Source organism: Xenopus tropicalis, chromosome 4, assembly GCF_000004195.4.
Source record: "Xenopus tropicalis strain Nigerian chromosome 4, UCB_Xtro_10.0, whole genome shotgun sequence".
In the NCBI taxonomy this organism is placed as follows: Eukaryota; Metazoa; Chordata; class Amphibia; order Anura; family Pipidae; genus Xenopus; species Xenopus tropicalis.
The window spans coordinates 113,845,576-113,869,227 of record NC_030680.2 but is presented as its reverse complement, the minus strand read 5'-3'; the positions used below and the strand labels follow the sequence as shown (position 1 = coordinate 113,869,227).

General features: G+C 39.3%; 3 protein-coding genes across 3 annotated transcripts in view; 2 read left to right on the top strand and 1 right to left on the bottom strand.

Moving 5' to 3' along the window:
• Positions 1 to 498: 498 nt before the first annotated feature.
• Positions 499 to 3,490, bottom strand: LOC116410442. Its single transcript, XM_031901053.1, has 3 exons — positions 3,423 to 3,490; positions 2,838 to 3,326; positions 499 to 1,831 (listed from the first exon to the last, which is right to left on the bottom strand). The coding sequence occupies exons 2-3, from the start codon at positions 3,318 to 3,320 to the stop codon at positions 1,307 to 1,309; spliced, it is 1,008 nt and encodes a 335-aa protein (XP_031756913.1). The 5' UTR covers positions 3,321 to 3,326; positions 3,423 to 3,490; the 3' UTR covers positions 499 to 1,306.
• On the top strand, positions 3,316 to 4,970 carry LOC116410443. The gene is made up of 3 exons (XM_031901054.1): positions 3,316 to 3,998; positions 4,100 to 4,429; positions 4,534 to 4,970. The coding sequence occupies exons 1-3, from the start codon at positions 3,617 to 3,619 to the stop codon at positions 4,770 to 4,772; spliced, it is 951 nt and encodes a 316-aa protein (XP_031756914.1). The 5' UTR covers positions 3,316 to 3,616; the 3' UTR covers positions 4,773 to 4,970.
• A 14,732-nt stretch (positions 4,971 to 19,702) lies between these two features.
• mei1 (meiotic double-stranded break formation protein 1) overlaps positions 19,703 to 23,652 on the top strand; it is a 47,917-nt gene continuing 43,967 nt past the window's right edge. Inside the window, exon 1 of the mRNA XM_031901340.1 lies at positions 19,703 to 21,036. Within this exon, the coding sequence (XP_031757200.1) occupies positions 20,952 to 21,036 (85 nt within the window). The 5' untranslated portion in view covers positions 19,703 to 20,951. The remainder of the gene's footprint in view (positions 21,037 to 23,652) is intronic.

The following is a 23,652-nucleotide window of genomic DNA, read 5'->3' as shown; positions in this document are numbered from 1 at the left end:
TAGTTTTCTATATTGATTTACTCTTGCATGACTTTGTATTCTGTACATATTGTCATAAATTATACTATTGAATGTATTAAATTTATTGATTCAATAAACAGATTGTTTCGTGTCTTTCTTCATGGGTTTAGGTACTGACAGACACCATTGCATTAAGTTCCATGTTGTTTTGGCTTTTTTTAAGTAAACTGAAATAAAAAAAAAAAATGTACCATTGGCAGCCTAGGGCTGCATTTAGACTAACGGCCCTTTCACCTTCGTGGCCTCCCACCTGTTTGGCTGCTGTGTTGTTTCATTATTTTAATTGTATAAATACAGTTCTGTGATCCTAGATTAGCTGGCCCCATGCTTTGTTCACTCCTTTGTTTGAGACTGTAAAGGTGGCCATACACACGTTGTGCGATGAACGATTATATCGACAAACGATCGTATGGCGATCGAGTTCCCATACGATATGCCATCCACGAGCAACGATAATTCGGGAAAGATTTTGTCGCATCATTATCGTAAAATATGTACGATCGTACATCTACGTACGATCGAATGTCGTGGTCGTGACGGAAGCGGTATTTACAGGAAACAGGAAGTGACGTGACATTCTTCGTCGCTGGGCATTTGTTTCCGAAAGTTCGTTCGTGTGAGACGAACAACAAACGATGTGTGCAATGGCTTCGTTTATGGATCACAAGCAGAGAGCTGCGCTAGCAATCATCTTATTAAACGCAGCAGCAGAAAAGAAAAAAAAGAAGCGATCATTGTGGAGTAAACGGTGGCTTTTAAACCGTGAGAAGCTTTCCCACATGGGTCTTTTGAAAGAGCTGCGAGAAAGAAACCCTGATGATTTCCACAATTACCTACGGATGTCAGAGAGCAGTTTTACGTCTCTATTACAAGCAGTGGCACCAATGATTTCCAAACAAGACACATGTATGAGGCAATCAATACCTGCAGAGCAGAGACTAATTGCAACACTTCGATATCTAGCAACAGGGAGGTCATTTGAAGATTTAAAGTTCACAACAGGAATTTCTGCACAGGCTTTGGGGCGCATAATTCCAGAAACGTGTCATGCCATCATTGAATCACTGAAAGCGGAATATTTAAAGGTAAATGTTTTTTTTTTTCATTAACAATAATATTACCATACCATTGAATGAGTGAGTAGTAAAAAAACATTTATTGGGAATTCAAAAACAACTATAACGCAACAGTTTTACAATATAAGAGCTATTATACAAAAAACCAAAATGAGAAAGTGCACAAAGCCCAGGTCCACAATAATAAGTCCAGGTCCACAATAGCTGGTTCACAGATGTGAATAATGCAAATGTTGCTTCTCCGTCTCGCAGCTAGACATGTTGTTGTGTCCATTGTTTGGGGGTATAGGTGACAGCATGGATGTCCATGTAGTTTGCTGCTCGTATGGAGAAGCGGAAGGCGGTGTACATATCTGGTGCATGTTTGCATTTGGGGGATACTGTTGTAATGGTGCTTGCGGAAAACTGTTGTAATTCCTGTAATCAGTAGTGGTGTAGTCTGTGAGTCTTGTGCTTTCACGAAGTGTTTTCCTAAACCCTCTATGCAGCGCTTCATTAATGATATATTCGGCAAATTGCCGCTGCTCTTCGTCCATCCTCCTGAGTTTGGACGCAACTGTAAAACCAATGGCGTCAAACTCATCAGACTTTGTGTTCAGTAAGGTTTCTGCATCGTGTAACAGCTGTTGTGTGGAGGGATTGTTTTTTCTTTTTCTGTTTCTACCCTGTGAACCCTTTGCACCTGCCATTTCATGTTGACTACCTTCTTCTATCAAAGTACTGCTCTGTGGAATCTGTAAAACAAGGAAAACATAAATTACTGTTACTTACAATGGTTCTCATATTTTCTTTCTTTTATTGCAGTTCCCCTCAACTGAAGTGGAGTGGAAATCTGTAGCGAAACAGTTTGAAGATTACTGGAATTTCCCAAACTGTCTTGGAGCAATCGATGGAAAGCATGTGAGGATCCAGCCACCCACACGTTCCGGTTCCTATTATTTTAACTACAAGGGCTATTTCAGCATTGTGCTTTTGGCAATAGTTAATGCCAAATATGAATTTTTGATGGTAGATGTGGGGAAAAATGGAAGAGTATCGGATGGTGGAGCCATGGAACAAACTTTTTTTTACCAGCAGCTACAAAATGACCAGTTACACGTACCTTCAAATTCTGACTCAAGGGAAGGATTGAATTACGCTTTTGTGGCAGATGAAGCATTTGCATTACATAAACATATTTTAAAACCCTTCCCACAAAAACATCTGACAATGGAAAGAAGGATTTTCAATTATAGACTCTCCCGTGCTAGAAGGGTTGTAGAAAACGCCTTCGGCATACTCGCTAACCGATTTAGGATTTTCCATACTGCCATACAATTATCACCAAATAAAATCGATTGTGTTGTTTTGGCCTGCTGTGTGCTACATAACTTTTTACGCCGCACAAGCAGTGCTTCTTATATGCCAGTTAATATGGTGGATAGAGAGGACATTGAACAACACACTATGGTCGCAGCTGAGTGGCGAGGTGAGCCAACTGCACTGCTGGGACTGCAAGGTGCTGTATCACGCAACGCTACTGCAGAGGCCAAGGTCAACAGAGATAATTATGTAGCGTACTTCAATGGCTCTGGTGCAGTAGACTGGCAATCAGCCATGGTGTAAAACATGTAGTAATGTATGGCCTGTCAATGCTTTCGCAGTCAATGTGCAACTGATTGTATGAGCATTTTAAATAATTTGAAAATAAACGGTTTGAACTTTTAATATGTATTCAGTGTGTATTTTATGGTTGCTTACCTGGGCCAGATGTTCTGTTTGGTCCTCAACTTCTATATCTGCAGCTCTGCTACTCTGTGCTGTCACATCTGTCACATCCTCTGCTGGGCTAGCCTCAGTCGATTGTTGTTTTTCAAGGCCCTGATTTGAAAAGTTGGACCTGGAGTCCCTTGCCACCTCTTGATCCACTGTGAACACTAGCAGATCATAGTACCACAATCTTGGCACATAGATGTCATCCGCAGAGGCACCTGATTTTTTTGAGGCCTGTACTTTGTTCATTTCTTTTTTAAAAACAGTCCTTAAATTTGCTATCTTCGTCTTTACATATTGAAGATCGGCCGACGAGCAAACAGATTTGCAGAGGCTTATCAATTCTGCATATGCCTTGTCACGTTTGATCCTGTTCATGTAGTCCCCCGATTTTACTTTCCACAAACATGGAAAAGACTGGTACAACTCAATAAATTCCCTCAGGAACTCGGGGTTTGAAAATTTTTCCATTGTTACCTGTGGGAAACAGGGGGAGCATGAGTCAAAAAACAAATAAGCAATAAATACCAACATAAATATTGCATTTGGTTGTAGTAAAGTAGTACTGCTTACCAAGTGATGAGTACTTTGTGGCCGAAAATTCGTGATGAAACGAATAGATTCTTCCAGGTTTCCACGACTGTTACACGTCCGTTCGTTGCTAGGGAACACTGGAACGAACGGTCGTATTTATCGTAGTTTTTTCTAACAGGCTCCGCCTACTTCCGTTTGCGACGTCAGACAGACGGGCACAGTATTGTGGAGACATGAAGGTGCGAGGTGAGAAAAGCAAGTCAACAGCTAAGAGAATGCAAAATACTGATGAAAGGAGAGATGCAGGTGTGAAAGATGGGGGGGACAGAAGGCCTACTGCTGAGGATGACGGTGGCAGGAGAAAGGCTACAGCTATGTCCAAACAGGAGATGGTGCACATGGTATCCATTATGGAAAAAAAAGATTACGATTGTAAAAGTGGAGAGTATTCCAGGCCCAATACAAGGAAAAATCATATCCTGGATATAGTAATCCACGGGCTTGAGAGGAAGTTTGGCGTTAGCAGATCGAAAGATCAGCTCCGCAAAAGGTGGTCAGATTTAAAACTGAGAGAAAGAGACCAACTGGAAACCATTAGGCGGATCATTAAAAAAAGTGAGTAATACATTAGTATTATACATTATTATTTTCTCTGCAACATGTACCACAACAGTATGTTGAATTATGGTGATGTTCAAATCAATTTGTTTTTGCAGAAGACAAGCGTAAAAAATTGCTGCAAACCCATCGCAATCATAGACGGTGTGCCTCTTCTTCTGCATCTTCTTCTATGCGGAAGCCTCAGATTCCGGTGCCTGGTGCCAGTGAGAAGGATGATGATGTAGAGACGGACCATAATGAGTCTGATGAGCATGGTCATAAGAGCCAGGAAATAGAAAGCACGGGAATAGAAAGGCAGGAAATAGAAAGCAATGAGCCAGATATCGAGCCACAATCCAGCGATACCTCAGACGTTAAAGAAATCCATGAGGAAACATTCTGTGACACTGCACCTAGCAGCCCGTGCATCCTAGTTAGCAGTACAGGTAGGTTGACCATACTTTGCATTTGATTACTACCAAGCAGGCTAGCCAAAAATAACCAATACTATTTTTCACATTATAATACTATTTGTCACATTATTTCACAGAAGAAAGTATGGCAGCGCAAAATGTGTTGTACCTTTGTATTGCGGAACAGCCAGACCTTGAGACTCCAAAGGAGATTTCCAATACAGAAATCAACCAAGGGCCAGATCCGAACAATCCCAATGTTGTGGAAGATATACAAAAATGCAAAATACTGTTGGCAACCATAAAACAATCTGTCAAAGTAATAGAAACAACACTTGAAAGCATATGCCAAAAGGTTTGCAATACTGGTGAATAGTATTGTTCTTCTTGTGCCTCTTCTTCAAAGACAAGCGTTGCTAGTATTTTCAGATGTTTTCCAATTTTAAATGTTTTTCTTAAATACAACACTCAAATTGCAGTTACTATCTGATAGATATGCCAATAGGTTTGCAATACTGGTGAATAGTATTGTTCTTCTTGTGCCTCTTCTTCAAAGACAAGTGTTGCTAGTATTTTCAGATGTTTTCAAAACGCGATTGCGTTCTATTCCAATTTTATGTTTTTCTTAAATACAATACTATCTCAAATAAATATTTGAAATATATATATTTCAAAACAAATTGGTCTTCTTGTCATTTATTTTCATTTCTAATCACCACATAATAACATCATGAACATATGTCTACATGTCTACACTGCTCCACAACTAGCGGCCCTCACAGGTGTTTTACCCCTCACCTGTATTGTCTATACAGCCTGTCTACTTTAATTACCATATTACAAATACCATCAGTAAAGTATTGTAGTAAAGAGATTATAAGTGTTTCATATTCACTATTATATTCAGTTTCAGTGAAGAGATTATGAGATTAATGGTGCCTGTATTGTCCACACAACAGGTTTTGGCTGGAGCCCCTGCAATATTCACACCTAAAGTCCCTGTGATCCCCCTACATTGCAGCATCCACATAAAGCAGCCTGTAGCCACACCATTGTCTGCTGTAGGCTCTATCTGTGTCACACCATACTCTACCAGTGTTGGCAGCATGTTTTGGAATACAATGCTGTTTTATTTTTATTTATGTTTTATTTCAATATAAAAAAAAAATCATAAAGTTTTCGTATACGAGCGATTAGGTTCTGCAAAGAACGAACGTTCTTGGACGTTCGTGTTGTGACGTTTATCTTCGTTTCGTTGACTTCCGCTGCTGGCAATCGTGACATGCGCAGAGAACAATCGTTGAAAGACAAATGTCTGACACTCACACCAACTGGCAGATTTTATCGTTAAACGACCAAAATTTTTAAACCTGGCCGATCGATTTTGGGGACGATAATGTCGGCTCGTTTAGTGGGACGACGATCGTTCGTACACCACCAACTATACGATAACTTAACGATAGCATCGGATCGTTCGGGAATCGGTCGTTTGTAAGTAAAAAATCGGTCCGTGTATGGCCACCTTAAGTCCTTGCATTATTTACACTTGTTATCACATGTTTTTTACTCATTTTTTAGGCTCTGGTGCACAGGGATATTAGTCGCCTGTGACAAATCTCCCTATTTGCAGGCGAGTAATCTCCCCGAAATGCCATCCCACCGGTGAGAATGTAAATCGCCGTTAGGTTAGCATATGCAGCGCCGTGATTTCCCCGAAATTGCGGAAGTTGCCTTGAAAGGAAACTTCCACAATTTTGGCAAAATCACAGCGCTGCGTATGCCATCCGAACGGCAATTTACATGTTCGCTAGTGGGATGGCATTTCGGGGAGATTTGCTGTCTGCAAATAGGGAGTTTTGTCACGGGCAACTAATCTCCCAGTCTGTCACAGCCCTTAGCCCTTTTCAACGACAGTAGATTTTCAGACTTCAGTTCCCCCTAGTGCCAGACATTTTGTAAACATTCTGTGCTCTCTTATATTTTGCTCTCTTACTTACTTTTACTGGATGGAGGTTTGGTATAAGTAGAACAACATTTTTTTTAATCTGGATAATGTGAGCTTACCAAATCTGGATGAATTTTGCTGTATTTCCAGTTCTTGAATAGATTTTGAGTTTGTAAATTAAAACAACACATTTTTAATGTACATGATATAGTGATTTATATTGGCCAAAAAAATTTATTGAACCCCAAAAAATAAAACAGATTGGAAAAGCTTCAGGTCTTCCAAACGTGCTAATACCCAATATGTATAGTAGTATGTGGATTTCTGCTTTAGCTTAACTAAAAACGTAAGAACTAGGTAAGCTTTACCAGAAAGGTCACAAAGGTCACTCCCTGATTTTAATTACCAAAGTTACAAAAGCATTACAGTAGAATACGGCATACTTTAGTTTCTAAAGGCAAGAATCCTGGAACAATAGGTTTACCCAAGGAAACCATATATGTTTGAAAGGGACTCATTCTGCTGAGTCAGAAATGGGTAAGCATAACTTTCTTCTCCTAAGTACCAAACAGCATTGTTTTCTTGAATTTAACAGAATATATATTAATAATCTAATAATTCCTCTTAAAAAACACTTTCAAGCACCAGATCTCCCACATAACATTATTTTCCTAGAAAAAAACATGAAAGACAGGGGTCCACTAAACAGTTTGATGGCCAACATGCATCAATTCACCAAAATATGTGGTGTACAGGGGCACCCAAATTAATATATTGCAGACAAAATGTCTATGGGCAAAGACAAGAAACAAACAACAATGAGAAATGCAATAAAATTGTTTTTTTTTTTATTATGCCAAGTGAAATCTGCAGTCACAAACTCAGTTTGAGTATTTTAGATAGGTTAAATTAGTAACACAGATACAGTCAAAGAAACAACACCTATGCATAACTGGTAATGGATTAACATTTACTTTAATTATGTTTGAAAATAACGTATTTTAGCAAATTTAACTGCAAAAAAAAAAACAAAAAAACACATTTCCACAATACTACAGCATATTTAACTATTCAAGTAAAAACTTAGTTAATATCTATTGGCAGTAAAAAGCCAAAATAACTCTCTTTCTCCTTTATATGTCCACTAAAAATTATTTTTTAATGTCCAAAAGTTGTTTTGGAAAGAATGCCATGGGCTTCATACTGTGCATATTTAAGTCAGCACTGTTGTGTGTTGTTAACTTTATTCTTTTGGATTGTGTTTCTACTTGCTCAATTGGTTGTGATTGAAGATTTTCATGAGGATTAGTAGAAGTACGCAAAATTTTAGATGGTGGTTGAAATTTTGACTTTTGACTCAGTGCAGTAGTACTAGTATTAGTACTGCTGCTCTCAATGGTCAAGTCAACTAAATCTGGTGAAATATTGGGGTTTGTGCTTGTATCTAGCTGCCTTTTAGCACAGCATGTACAATGTTGGTCTTTTTCTACCATTTTTTGAAAAATTTGCTCTAAATTGCCCAGCCTTGTGTCAATGGTTTTGTTTAATAACAAAACGGAATTTGATAAATTAGAGACTGTGCTAACTAAATTGTTACTTAAATTCATTGTAAATGGGAAATATGTTTTTTGAAAATCTCGGATGAACTTTAAATAATCCTGCTCTGCTTCAGCTAGATATCCACCTTCAGCTTGCATGTTAGTAGTGTCCTCTTCTTCATCCTCACTCTCAGAGCTGGACAGTGGGTGGGAGATTGCTGCAGTCATTTAAGTCAGGTGAGGGGAGATTTGCATCCAGCAAATTCTCATCCAATTATGAATGTGACATATTTATTTTACAAGTAGCTGAAAAGCAAATAATATAATTATCATTTAATTTTTTAACATTGATAAAGACTAAAATTTCTATGTGCACATTCACCCACAGGCCCCACCTAATTTTGATGAAGTTTGTTTCTAAGCTAGTCTTGCTTACATCTACCATGGCCTTCATTGCCATATTTCAGATCCATGGGTCCCTAGGCCAACCCACTTCACTCCCCCCCCGCACATGTGCGTGTATGAATCACTCCCCCCCCAAGAGCGCATGCAAGTGCTTTTGCATAGACTACGATTGTAACTCATACGGAGCAGTGGGGAGAGGTCCTCATTGCTCTGTATTGGATTAAAACCTCTGTGCGGCTGGGCGGCATGCCACCTCTAAAGTTATGCTGCTCTCCTAGGAGTGGGCGTTACTTAACAACATTGCAGTTTGTGATTGTGTTGATAAGGTGAAGTTTGCAGTATGATTTGATCTTGAATGTGTACAAAAGAATCAAGTATATGATTGTCCAAGAGTGATGCATCCTTGAGTTTTTAGTGAGACTGTCTTTTTCCAAACTGCATTTTCCAGTAAGTTATGGTTACCTGTGTAAACTAATGCATAAACATATATATAATTTTGCTTAAAATGTGGCAGCCCACGTGAACTAACGACAATATAATCGCTTCTTACAACAGACAAGTGGGCTTTTTGAGAATCGATCGTTATTTTTTTAAATGTAAGCAATGATAATAATTTAAAAGCATGCCATGAATCACTTTTTGTCGCCTTTTGTGAATCAGCACTTAAGCTTTTATAAATGGTCATGGTCAAGTTGGTAACTTATTTCAACTTATTGTAATACATTTTTTAATTAATTCTCTTAAACATTTTAACATTGTTAGTTTTTAATACCAATACACTTACCTTTCGATTTTGGCTTGCTGCTATCAATGGCAACAATCACACTAATCATGTGTGGGTGAAATGGATCACGGACCACTTGTTCATATCTGTTTAGTTCTTTGTTTTGTTGTTTTTCGTTCTCTTTATTTACATCTGGAATTGTGTCAAGTTTGGACTTTGTATTTCTTCTTACATCGTACCAACGCTTTTTAAGTTCTTTTAAAGTGCGTTGTGCAATTCCTACTGCATTTACTTTTTTTTTAATGTTTCGCCAGATATTAGTTTTAACACTCAGCGATGTTTTTTTGGAGCTTGGGCCAAAAAGCTGTTTGTAATTTTTTTTCACCTAATATTAAAACAAAATGAAATAGAATACCTTAATTCATAAAGCTGGAAACCATGTTTACATTAGCATGAATAAAAAAAAAAAACATTTTCCCTATTATTTTACAATAAACAAGGATATTACTTGTAGAAATGGGCAATTATCTTGCAGACTTGAATTATTTCCTGGAAACCTATAGGCCACATTTACTAGAATTGGATTTTTAGGGGGCTTTGAACACTGTATTTAAAAAAATAACAAAAAAAACCCTGTTAAAACAGTGCTGTCCAACTGGCGGCCCGCAGGCCACATGTGGTGTGTGACCCCCCTCTGTTTGGCCCCCACCTGTCTGGCTGCTTTGATGGTTTACCTTTGTGAAAACTGAAAATGGTATAATAACAGAAAATAACTGGCCCCCTGCATGTTTCACACCTCAGATTTAAGGTTTAAAACCCCCTGTATTGTTTAAACATAAATTCCCCTGTGTTGTTAACACTTTATAATCTCTGCATTGTTCATCCACTGCATTGTTCACACACCTCAGGCTGTAATCACCCACATTGTTCACCAAAAGAGTGTAGGAGCAGTAGAAACCCACTAATAAACCCTGCACACTATAAAAAAAAAACATATTTAAGAATATACTGAGATGGTACTGCATTACAAAATTTTAAAAATATATAGTTATTGTGCTGACTGTATGAGCATTACCATCTGGACAGGCAGAGTATGGCATACTCAGGCAGCATAGGTAGGGCAGAAAATGGCAGGTTTTTACTGTACTACCACCATTAATATGGGTATGCTCATGTGATAACACCGGTGTGGTTTTAAGTGGGTTTTAAGAGTTGACACTGGAAACAATTGTATTTTAAGCTGACATTTGTTTCCAGGAATCCTTTTCATTTTTCCTATCAAGAAATTGCTCCAGCAGCCATTTAAGGAGCATTGGCACTCATTCTTGTAAAACAATAATGTGTTAAAATTCTAGTTGAAAATGGGTCTAACAGAAAACAATGTGAGGATTAACTTGTCCTTTAAGGACAGGCAGGCCGTGACTATTTTATTTCGCTGCTATTCTAAGCGAATGGTACTCAACTGATCAAACCTGTTAAGTTATGTTTTTTTAAAAAAGACAACCTTATCTCATAATGGCTTAGTAAAGGCTTAGTAAATGTGCCCTGATTTTTACAAAACAGTAGAAGGACACCAAAAACAAACACACTCAAGTGTGCAAATTATGCAAGTTATAATAAAAACACTGTTTCAATTATATAAAATTAAAGTGTGTATCGCTCTTACCAAAAGGCAAAAAATATTGCATTTGGGTTGTTGCATGAAGGGGAGGCTTATGTGCTATCTATTGCCAACTCTGTGTACAGTCATGGTCTAACTGGATGTTTGAGAGTGTTTCCAAAAGTTTAGTGTAATTGTAAAAATATAAAAGTATTGTTTACCTCTTCTGTAAGAATAACAAGTTCTTCAAAAGCAAATTGCTTCTGTTTGCTTTTACTAGACGCTATATTGATATCCTTGTTTGTTTGTTGTTGGGATGTAGTTGCTTGCTCTTCATGAAAAGTACAGTCATTTTTATCACATAAGTTACCATCCACACTTGTTTCAGTAGGTCTGGTTGTTGATTTGGATGTTGAGCCATGGTTTTTCTTTTTTTCTAATGGGGTGTCATTACTTTTACTTTGTGAATCTCCACTTTGCCATGGTGTTAGATCATCCATATTTAGTGTGACTAAATCCTCCCCATATTTTGAAAATATGTTTTCCGAACCAGAATACTTTTTGCTACCGTTTTGCAGAATGTGTAGTATTTTGCCTTTGCTGTTGGCGAAATTGTTTCCACATTTCTAATTCTCCCTCCTCTATATTAATCTGCATTCTGTACTATTGAAAAAAAATTTAATCAGGGTTTGCTATATAAAGCGTTAAACATTGTCAATTGTAGCTAAATAGCTTTATTAATGATGATAAAGGTTAGTGTTCATCTATTACTATGGTAATGCATTTAAATTATTTTTCATAATAAAGATAATGTATACAGATTCTTAGCAATGAAGTCATTTTGTGTGATGTTAACACATAAACACCATTCTCTTACAAACCCCATTTATGCTGTATTTTGGGCCACTGACACCCTAGACACCTTACCTAACAGAACCCCTTAGCATGCAAAATTGCATTTAAAGTTCAAGTTTATTGTCATATACAAATAACAATGAAGCATCATTACTGTAATGAAATTTTTTTGACCCGTGTTCCTCCCAACTTTACATAGACAAACAAAAAAAAAAAAACAAATATTAAATATAATAAAAGTGTACAATAAAGGTACAAGTATTTACAATAATAAAATGCAATATTTGAAATTGTGCAGTGAGGATTTAAAGTGGCTTTGCTTAAAGTGACACTGGGAAGAGTCCAGTAGTTATGGGGAGTGTGTGTTGGTTTGGGTAGAATGTCAGCAGTTCAGAAGCCTGATGGCTTGTGGGTAGAAACTGTCTCTGTATCTGCTGGTGCGGGTCTGGATGCTCCTGTACCGCCTGCCTGATGGTAGTAGCGTGAAAAGTCTGTGGCTGGGGTGGCCGGGGTCAGAGAGGATCCGCTGCATCTTCCTCCTACAGCGCTGTCTGTACAGGTCCTGCATGGCCGGCAGTTCAGTCCTGGTGATGCGCTCTGCTGATCTCACCACCCTCTGCAGAGCTTTGCGGTCCAAGGCATTACAGCTGCCATACCAGGTGATGCATCGATAGAAGTTTGTGAGTATTCTGGAGTCCATGCCGATTTTACCACAATGTTCACTCTTTTTTTCATATGTGGCTGTCTAAAAAAACACTAATTTATTTCAAAAAGGTTCAATTACACAAACAAGCAAAGCCATATGAGATTTCTCACTTTTTAGTATTATTGTCAATATGTACACCTGACCATATAACCATATTTGTGTAATGTGTTTTTGAAATTAATTGAAATGTACAAATAACTATGGTTAGGTTGTCTATGAAAAGTAATTTTAGATTTTAATACCTATATTACCTGTTTAATTTATGAAAGTCGTTTAAATGAATATAGTCACGACAAGCGGTACAAATAAAGTCGTCACAACGCACTTTAAATTCGCACCAACGACAAGAGCGATCGTTAACTGCGCGCCAAAAGCTAGACGTCACTTCCGGTCATACGAGCGCGTTAAAGAGGATGGAGCTGGAGGGAAGTGCGCAGATCATTTTAGAGCTTGATGAGAACGGAGGTGTGGCGGTTATGTTGGAGGTTGAGGAGAACACAGGGGAGCCAGGCAGTTTGGAGGTTGAGGAGAACACAGGGGAGGCTGCCAGCAATCCGCAGTCCTAGGAACAGCTTTCTGCAGATTCTGACCAGATTGCTCCAGAGGAACAAGCTCCAGCAAAAAAGAGGGCCAAAAGATCCCATCAGTCTATTGATGAAAGCAACACCACCAAAACCAGAGCTTCTGCCATGACAAGAGAAGAGATGATAGTGATGGTGAGGCTTATAGAAAGATACCATTATGATGATAAAGAATATTTAGAAAAAATGCCACCCTTTTATAAAAGAAGAATAATGAAAAGAATTGCCTACGTGTGAGAAATCAGAAAGGAAATAAGCAAAGGATTTTTTTAAACCTAAAATTAATATCCATACGCGGTTATTTTAAACTGATATTTCTTGTTTTTCTTTTAAAAAGGGCAAGGCATGCTTAACCAAGCTCAAAAAAAAAGTTATGTTTTTTAATCCTGCACAAATAATGTTAGCTTAATCTTTTAGTATTAACATTGTGCAAGGTTGGTACGGTCAACTTTTAAAATGGAACACATTAATCACAATTAGCATTTGAAAAGCAGCTCTTTGTAGTTCATGTTTTTAACTTAGATGATTATTAAAGTGTTTTTGAAATTCAATTGTTAAGTCGTTCGTTTCATACGACATATTGTAGAAAAAGTTGTGTAAAGAATTTTTAGCTCTGTAGTTTTTTCGTATTAACCTAGATGCTTATTATAGTGTTTTAGAAAAACACTTTTAAAGTCGTTCGTTTAAAACGACATATTGTTCAAAATGTCGTGGTAAAGATTTCCTCACAAAGTCGTTCGCTTAACGAAGATTTATTTTAACCATGTAGAAATTTCGTAACATAACAGTCGTGTTGTAGAAAATTTGTTTCTTTAAAAATATCGTTTCTTGTCAGTTTTCTTTGTCAGTATTCTAAGTTAAAACCAGCAGCATTCATCACAGAATAACTTCCATCAAGCAAGTTTTTAGTATTAAAGAAAACACAATAATAGCTGTATATGTAATACCCAGTTTTTAAACAAAGTAATAAAAACAGCTAAATGCCCCCCTCCTCAAACTGCAAAAGAAGGAGCTGTTCCCCCCCCTTCATTTTTTTTACTTGTGTATAAAACAATGCACATTCATACTGAGAACTATATTTTAAAATCTTCCAAGTTAGCCAGATTCTTCTTTTCCCAGGGTGCCACAGCCATGTGCTATGATAAACTTCAGTCACACTTTCCTGCTGCGCTGCAAGTTGGAGTGATATCCCCCCCCTCACCCCCAGCAGCCGATCAGCAGAACAATGGGGTGGGAGCGCAAGATAGCAGCTCCCAGTAGGTATCACAATAGCACTCAATAGTATGAAATCCAAGTCCGGCTTGGGACTCCTCCCGTTACATGGGAGTTAGGAGAAACCATAGGTTAGCTGAAAGCAGTTCTAATGTGTAGCCTGTACACCCACATTACTGCCCCCCCCCCAAAAAAAAAAGCAGTTCTAGTGTGTAGCCCCGGCTCCTTCTGAAAGCTCAGGCACAATGCACTGAGATGGCGCCTGCACACCCATATTACTGCCAAAAAAAAAAAAAAAAAGAGAGCCAAACTCATGCCAGTATCCCTTTAATTCTTTATACAATGTTAATTTGTAACCATCCTTTCTAATTTTAAAGGACAATGAAAGGTTAACATAAATTAAAAGTAAGTCTAATGGCATTCTTTTTAAGTACTTACTGCATATCTAAATTCCCAGATCCCTGCTTGCTTCTCTGAGATATGGTGCTGGCAGCCTACAGCAATGTGAAGCAATTAGAGAAGAAGTAAAAGATTTGATAAAGGAACACATTTTTGGTCTTCAAATCTTGGATGGACAATCTCTTATTCAAAGTAAGATGTGGCTTCCGTATTGAATGTACCTCACCTATAGAACTTAAAAAAAAAAAAAAAAAAATCGGATCTTCCCTCACAGTTACAGTGACCTGCATTAGTGGGCATGAGTTTCAGCTGTGGCAGAGCCAACCAAGAGTTAGAAATGTTTCTGCTGAAAATGTCCTCTTATGTTGTGCAATACTATGTAGTGAATCTACATTTCTTAAAGTGGACAACATGTTGAATATTTTAGGATTACTACAAATTGCAAAAACAACCTACTACAAATTTCAATGTGAAAGTTTGTTTCCAGCTACAATGGCAATTAGAACAGAAGTTTTTGCACACCCAACTGTCTGACAAGGCACTTTGTGTTGCTGATGATGGTCAATCTGACAGCCTAGACACTGTGCTAAATATTGCATTTATTTTGATGATGGATGTCCTTTCTGAAAAAATTCTTCAAAAAATTTTTAAAAGCAAAACATCAGGCAAACCGGAAAAAGAGGCCATTTGTCTGACAAAACTCCCGAAGGATGGATTTGATGTGCAGATAGTGGCAACAGACAGGCACAGCGGCATTAAAAAAAGCAATGGAAGATGACGTTAATACTATAATTCATCAGTACTACCCGGCACTTAACAAAAAGTCTCAGAAAAAAACTTGCTACTAGCAAAAGAAGACTAAGCAAACCACTGTCAGACTGGATACATCCACTTATGAATCCTTTTGGTGGTCTGCGCAGACATGTGGTGGTGACATTGATGTCCTGAAAGAAAAATGGAATTCTGTTCACCACTACATCCAAGGTATTCGTGAATGGGAAGATGGACTGTGTGGCTGGGCACACAACCCTTTAACAGAGGAAGCCAAAAATGAAATCCAGTGGATTAACAAATCAGATCCAGCTTATGAGAGCCAGCTCACAATATTCAATGGCCCTCACTTTGACAACAATATGGGACACCTGCAACATTTTTTTCATACTGTGGCGATAGAGGTGTTCCACAGCAAAGCTAAATTTCATCCAACAAGGTTACATTTTAAAATGGATACCATGGAGGCAGGAACAAAATTTGCAGCTTTGTCCTACAATAGAAATGTCAATCGAAAACAGGCAACCATCAAAGACAGGAGAAGGTCAACACTTGATTTTGGACAAAAAAGGTTTTCGTATGTGTGCCCAAAATGGAAGAAGACATGGGTTGCCAAACCAATATATGAAAAAGCACTTGTTAAGATTTAACAAGTAACATAACTGAAAAGTTTCCTGCATATATCTGGTATTCAATCCAATTCTGTACAGTCCAAAAATGAATTGAAAAAACCAACATCTTTTTTTGTCTCCTTATTTGTCATATACTGTTGTGAATAGTTACTAAAATAAGTTTCGTTGAATGGGTGTAGTGTGTATAGATGTGTGTACAGTAACAGCGGTTAAAGCCTTGGTGGTTCAGGATACAACTGTCAGATTGCATTTACTGCACGTGCAGGTAGCGGTCTTTTAATGCCAGCTTCTGGGTATCCATGGGCAAAGACCGTAAAACACCTATACGCTGTTTTGCGCAAGTTTCTGCGAAATTAAAATACTTATTTAAATAAAGAATATTTTTACAACATATGAGATGGTTTATGCAGTACATTTTTATAGAAAGCTACATTTGTTTGAGGGTATAGTTGTCCTTTAATTAGTGCTTTTTCAGTCAGTATCAGTGTAGTTTTGGATGGGGTACAAAGATATTTGGGGCAGTCCTGGGGTTGTAATCATACTTCCTGTTACCTTTAGTCCTTTAAACCCTAAAAGGACCTTTAAACCCTACTATTTCCATATTCCTTGTTAGTGGGAATAGGCCCATGTATCAATTTTGCTATTAGCATGTTGTGCATTATTGGCCCATAGTTGGAGCAATCCCTTTCACACTCTGACATAGTGTTAGCAAATGGGTGTATCTTCCTCTTTGGCCTGCATCTGTTGAATCAGGTGGAAGTTCAAATGAGCCTGGGATCAACAAGGCCCCAGTAAAGCAATCTGCCCTAGAGATGCCATCTAACTCTAGTGTCAAAAGCAGGTACCTATGAATGAGGATTAGTGCAGGATAGATATTGTATAGAACTTTCTAGGAAAGTGAAAGAGTCAGCTTTAGGTAGAAGCAGCAGCTTTCTGGCACCAACCAGGAGATAGCTGGGAGTATTCTCCTTTACAGGCTCTGCTGCCTTAATAAAGGACCGCAGTACTGACAAGGGTAGCAGGCATAGTCTTCTCCCTGATCCATGTCTGCTATTTGGGATCCGGTCCATTAAGGTAAAAATCCTAAGGATCCTATCCAGACTACTCTCCACGGTGTTGCCTTGCTGTCTAGCTGTCTTTATCCTGCCCATACTCTGCTGAGTTGGGATAAACCATTGGACACTATACCTTTCTGCTTGCTCTGCACTGAACCTGCCTAATCCATGACACCTGTATTGTGGATGTGGATCAATGTCTTGGGACAATAAACTCCGTTCAGTTCTGTTTTGCTGCATAAAGAGCTTCTGGCACCCTTATTTTACTTTATTACATCTGCCAGTGGAAGATGTAGTTTATCAACACCCTCCATAAAATTTCTTCCACATAGCGAAGGCCCATCCTGTTTGTTAGTCCAGTGTATCCCATGCTCTAACCTAGATCTAGCTGGTCTTGTCTGGAATTACAGCCAAAAACAGGTTACATATACTAAAATGTCAACGTCTGTAATATGCATACAACTTTGTTATGAGCCAAGAGCATAGGCACACGGAGTGGTTTGTCAGTTTCTCTCAGCCCTGCCTCCCCCGGTGTCCCCATACTATGGGCCGCTCCCCACTGCAGCATCTGCTTGCCTACACTGCTTTGTGTGCCTGAACTGAGGGTAAAGCTCTACACCCCTGCTTCCTAGATGACGTCTAGCAGTGGGTGGGGACTGCAGCTCCTTCTGGAAACTTTGAAAGATGGCACCTGTGAGAGAAAAAATCCAGGGGAAGCACTGTACATAAACAGTAGCACCGTTACGTTTTTAGCTAGTATGTACTGTAATACGAGGGTGCTCTAATTCTGTATAGGTTTTTTTTTAAATGTAACTGTAAATTGAGTGGGCTCCATTTACCCATACTTTTATTGAAGCCGGAGCGTGCTTCAGTTCACCCAGCGCAGTGTCACAAGTGTAGGATGGTGATTTGGACTTAGTCTTAAAAAAGTCCCCAAAAATAAAACCCTGGAACACCAGCCAAAAGGCATAGAAACTAAGTCTTTGGACTCCCCTTCGCCCTAGAGCTAGGGTGAGCCCCTTTATCCTCAACCTAATGGCACAGAGGAGGCAAGGGTATTCAGACTCCCTTCGCCGCAAGGCTAGGGGAGCCCCTTTCTCCATACCTCCCAACATTGGAAAAGTAGAAGGAGGGACAAGAATATCTCTGAATTTTTTTATGCCATGCCCACTTTATGGCCACACTTCAAAAACAGGCCCATTTTACAAAACCACACCTGAAAAGCATAACATGCACAAAGTGCACCAGAAGACAGACAAGGTGGCCCCAATCATTTTATGACATATTGTGGCCCTAAGGATTTCATGACGCACTGTGGCACCTGTATATCATGACAGACTCAGTGTAGCACAAGCATTCCATGCTACATATTGACCCTTAGCATCTCTAATACCCATTCCTATACAATTCAAAACTCAGAAAATCACCAAAACTGTATGAAGTCCCATCAGTACAAAGGACACACAGACATTCGTAGCCAGGTGTTACGTTTCGCATTGGTGCCAGGGCAAGGCCCCCTAAAACATTGGTAGCCAGGTGTTATGTTTTGCATTGGTGTCAGCCCAGGGCCCCCTAAAACATTGCTGGTCCTCACCCAATGTCCCCATACTATGGGCCGCTCCCCACTGCAGCATCCGCTTGCCTACACTGCTTTGTGTGCCTGAACTGAGGGTAAAGCTCTACACCCCTGCTTCCTAGATGACGTCTAGCAGTGGGTGGGGACTGCAACTCCTTTCTGAGACTTTGAAAGATGGCACCTGAGAGAAAAAATCCAGGGGAAGCACTGTACATAAACAGTAGCGCAGTGTTACGTTTTTAGGTAGTATATGCTGTAATATGAGGGTGCTCTAATGCTGTATGTTTTTTTAAAATGTAACTGAAAATGGAGTGGGCTCCATTTACCCATGTACACATACTTTTATTGAAGCCGGAGCGTGCTTCAGTTCACCCAGCGCAAAGTGTCACACACAAGTGTAGGACGGTGAGTTAGACTTAGTCTTAAAAAGTCCCCAAAAATAAAACCTCGGAACACCAGCCAAAAGGCACAGAAATGAAGTCTTCGGACTCCCCTTCGCCCCAGAGCTAGGGTGAGCCCCTTTATCCCCGACCTCACTGGCCTAACTGCACAGAAGAGGCAAGGGTCTTCAGACTCCCTTCGCCGCAAGGCTAGGGGAGCCCCTTTCGCCATACCTCCCAACATTTCAAAAGTAGGAGGGACAAGAATATCTCAGAAATTTTTCAGGCCATGCCCACACCTCAAAAACAGGCCCATTTAACAAAACCACACCTGAAAAGCATAACATGCACAACGTGCACCAGAAGACGGACACAGTGGCCCCAATCATTTTATGACATTTTGTGGCCCTAAAGATTTCATGACGCACTGTGGCACCTGTATATCATGACAGACTCAGTGTATCACAAGCATCCCATGCTACATATTGACCCTCAGCATCTCTAAAGCCCCCTAAAACCTTGGTAACCAGGTGTTACATTTTGAATTGGTGCCAGCCAAGGGCCCCCTAAAACACTGCTTGTCCTCCCCCAATGTCCCCATACTATGCACTGCTCCCCACTACAGCATCCTCCACCTCCCTCCCCAGTACCCTCCAGCTCCCCCTTAACTTCTTCCAGCTCCATCCCAGCATCCCCATTAACTTCTTCCAGCTTTCCCCAGCTCCCCCCAGCATCCTCCCCAGCTTCCCCTTAACTTCTTCCAGCTCTCCCCAGTATAACATTCCCTCATCCCACCAACCCCACATCCCGTCTATTCTGTATGTGCGGGAACCTGGGGCGCTTATATGCTTTCGCGTGACGTCATAGTATCGCGAGATGAGACGCTGCGGCACTGTGTGGGGGATAGCTGGCTTGTGGGGCGGTGCGCTAATGGCGGAGTGGGGTTTAGATTTCAGGCTGGTTTCGGCCTGTGAGGAAGCTGGGGATGGGGATGGGGTTACTTGGCTCCCGGGCCTAATAGAAATGATGGCGGACGGGACAGTTTCGGTGAGAAATTTAGGAAGAATAACAAATATTTTATCACACGAAAATCTGTTTTCCTCAGTTTTTTTTGTGTAAAATATCAGCAGCTTGTGCTGTGTTTAAGGCTGATGTATGAACGTGAGGCTGATGACACATTAGGCTGTGTCTAAGATTGCCTTGTGTTACTTTTACAGTACCCATAGCCTGTTGCACACACACACCCCTAATGCAATTCTAGTAAGTAGGAACAAACCAAACAGGTGAAAGAGCCTTATCTCTGCGCCTATACAGTTCTTTATAAACCCACAGTGGATAGACAAAATAACTATGGCAGTACTTACATACAGAACTTTTTGAGTCAAGGCAAAAGGTTGCATAATTTGGTGTAAAGTGCACAAACCTAAAACCCCTGAGCAGTGGGAAAAAGGATTATAGTTTGAGTTTGTACCGTTTTCCACTTAGCAGTTTGATGTGTGAGTTTTTTAAAACAACGTGAAGCAAAGTAGAAAGAGTTCCAATAATCAATGCCAAATTAAAAAGTACATTTGTTTAACAAAAAAATATGGCCAAATGCTGAACAACTTTCCAAATCCCAATTTCCATTCTCCAATGATGTTTCTATCAAAAACCTATTTCAGATAACATGATTGATGGTGGGACCCCCTGTCCTGCTGAGCTTTAGGCAAATACCCCTTTTCCCCATTTATTAAATGGAAAAGAGTTATAGTTGCAGTATCTGTTAATGTCACCAGAACTGCAGTTGTTATTTCTCTTTTCTATGTAACGCCTTTAATACAAAATGTCGTTATCATTATTCTTAATATTATTATTAGACGGACACACAAAATAAAGTAGGAGCAACACTGAGTCAGTGCAGTAACTATTGACAACCAATCAAGGTCTGCGGTCCTTGGTTGATTCGCTGGTTTCATTCATGGGATTGATCCCAGTTGCTTGCTAATGGGTTGTACTAGAATTCTGTACTAAATTCTCCCAGGTGTAAGTATTTAATGTATTTCCAGTGTATGATAATTGTCACTGTCACTACAACTGCAATTCCAAAAATAAAAATCACTGTGGAAATAATTTACACCTGTTTTTGCTTTTTATTTAGATTATACGTAAGAAGCATGTACTGTCCAGTTTTCAGACTATGCTGCAAAATAATGCATCTAGCATCATTGAATTACTGACCAGTGATGACAGAGTTTGTACTCAGTTTATAGGAACATTTCTGGGTAAATAATCTGTTACTTGTTTGATAATGAATATCTAATAACATACCAGCTCTTGATATGTTTCATCAGAATGCATTTGGGTACTGTAACATAGATTTGAAGGTAATATTTCGCTAGTGTAGCAGTTAGATTATAAATTTCCTACGTCTAGGATAATATTTAGGTTTAAGGTATAGGGCTCCTGTAATAATTCCCAGGTTAAAAAAGGCCCCTTACTTACCCCTTTTCTAAAACAGGCAGTACACATACCAATAAAATGAATCCTGAATGGTTTTTATGTACCATGGGTATTAGATGTTTTGTTTATTAGGCAAGTTGGCTAATTTCATCTGCTGATGTACAGTGTCAGCCAGTGCATCGGGCAGATGCAGATGTGAACAGGAGTTACAACCTGTGTGGATCAAGAATTTTTTTGGGCTGGTCAGTCAGATAAAGGAAAGCAATTGTTTACTATATGGCTCTTTAGGGCAAGAGCCCACGGAGCAGTTCAGTCGCCCATGATAGATCTCTGCTCTGTTGTATGAAAAAAATGTTGGGGGTCCCTAAAGTCTGTCCCACAAAATGTGATCAAAATCTCCCCTGTAGTTTAGCCCTAAGGTTAAGAACCCACAGAGCAGTTCAGTCAAAAACGAAGCAATGTGAAAAGCTTTCCACCAGTGATTTTATATATTTTGGTTTTTTTGCCCAAAATCCATTGTGTGCAGTTGCAGGTGGATGTCATTGAATCACAGGTATTTGTGTATGTGTGCTATAAGCCTAATGTTATGCAATTGTCTTTTTTAATTAGAGTTCAGAGAGTCAACTTACATTTAACACACATTTACAATATGGCCAAATGTATTGTTTTAAATGACGTGTTCAGTTGGAACATTCACTTCACAGATTCAAACTATACCTTGAAGCACTATTAGCACAAGAACTGTTTGTAGGAAGCATGGGGTTTTTAATTGGTGATCAGAGGGCCATCAGCTGGAGTGAGTGGGTTAATAATCACAATTCTGGCACCCTGAATGCATAAGGCTGATGCCACATGGGCATATTCTCAGCAAGCCAAAAAACGCTTACCGAGAATATGCACCCCTACTGTAGATTTACCCTACCTTGTGCCTGCACCAGAATGAATGAAATACACAAAAAACGGATATCGGCTACATGTGCCTGCACCCGAGCGTATCTCATTCATTCAGATGCAGGCACACGTAGGAGCGTATGGTGCGATTTTCGGCTTGCCGAAAATATACGCCATACACTAAGGGGCAGATTTATCAAAATATGGGTTTAGAGCTTAATACATAAACACTCACCCATGTTCTATTCATTCCTATGGGATTTTTAAAGGTGTATTTATCATTGGGCGTAAGTTAGAACTCGCCATTTGATAAATACAATTCTAAAAATCCCATAGGAATGAATAGAACATTAGTGAGTTTTTATGTATTAAGCGGTAAACTCACATTTTGATAAATCTACCCCTAAGTGTGGCATCAGCCTAATGTCTTCTATTGAAAACAAATTTTAAGAATGCAGTGTACAACATTCTTCACAGTTCCCACTGCCTACTTTGATTTAACAGTTTTGGGCAGGCTCTTTCCATGCAATAATGCACCCATGCACATAGAGAATTCTGTACAGAGTTTGAATGCTTAGATGGAAGTGAATTGGAATGCTGTGACAGCAAGCCAGGTCTGATTTACAATGCCTTTGGCCAACCTCACTAATCCTCTTGTTGCTGAATGGAAGCAAATTTCAACAACATGTCTTTATTTATTGGAAAGCCTTCACAGAAAGGTTGTGGTTGTTAAAGAATTAACTTCATATGGACAGGCAGTTGCTTTTAGCTATATTCAATCTGACTCCCTGTGCTGCTTGATAGATACCAATGGAAGCAAACACACACCCCAGGTGGGAAATAAAAAGTTAATGGAAAAGGAAAGGTAAAAACTTTAAGCTTTATCAGAAAATTCTATGTAAATACAGCACTCGCAGAAATGCTGCACCGAGTCATCTATCAAAAGAAACACAGGATTTCTTCCTATTGTGTACTGATGGTCTTCAGTGTCAGACTTTCTCTCAGAAAAATTCTTGAGGGCACAGGCTTAAGTCTGCTCAGTTTGCCCCTCTCTCCCTCTCCCCCTTCCTTGTTCTGTTCCCCCTCCCAACTCTGTGTAATCTGAGCTACCAGCAGCTAGAAGATACTGAGACCAATCTAAAATGGCAGCTGCTATCTTAAACAAACAGGGAGGTTTTACTCAGGTATGTTGAAAATTTTTGTAGAATAAATATAACATTGTAGCTAGCACTAATGTGGCTAATCCTTTGGAGGTAAAATGCCAAAATGCTTTTCCTTCTCCTTTAACTGGCACCTGACCTTTCTTGCAATAGGTATGTTGTAACCTTAACAGGTACCACCTAATGTGCTTTCTTCTGTTGGTGTGTATATATATATATATATATATATATATATATATATTGTTTTATAAAGAATTCTCTTTTTAATGTTTAATTGTTTTTTAAACTAACTCATCCTCTACCTGTTTGGAAAAATGTCCCAAATTGTTTCATTCTTAGAAAGCAAACACCAATCAGGGAAAATGTTAATTGCTGTCCAACAGGGTC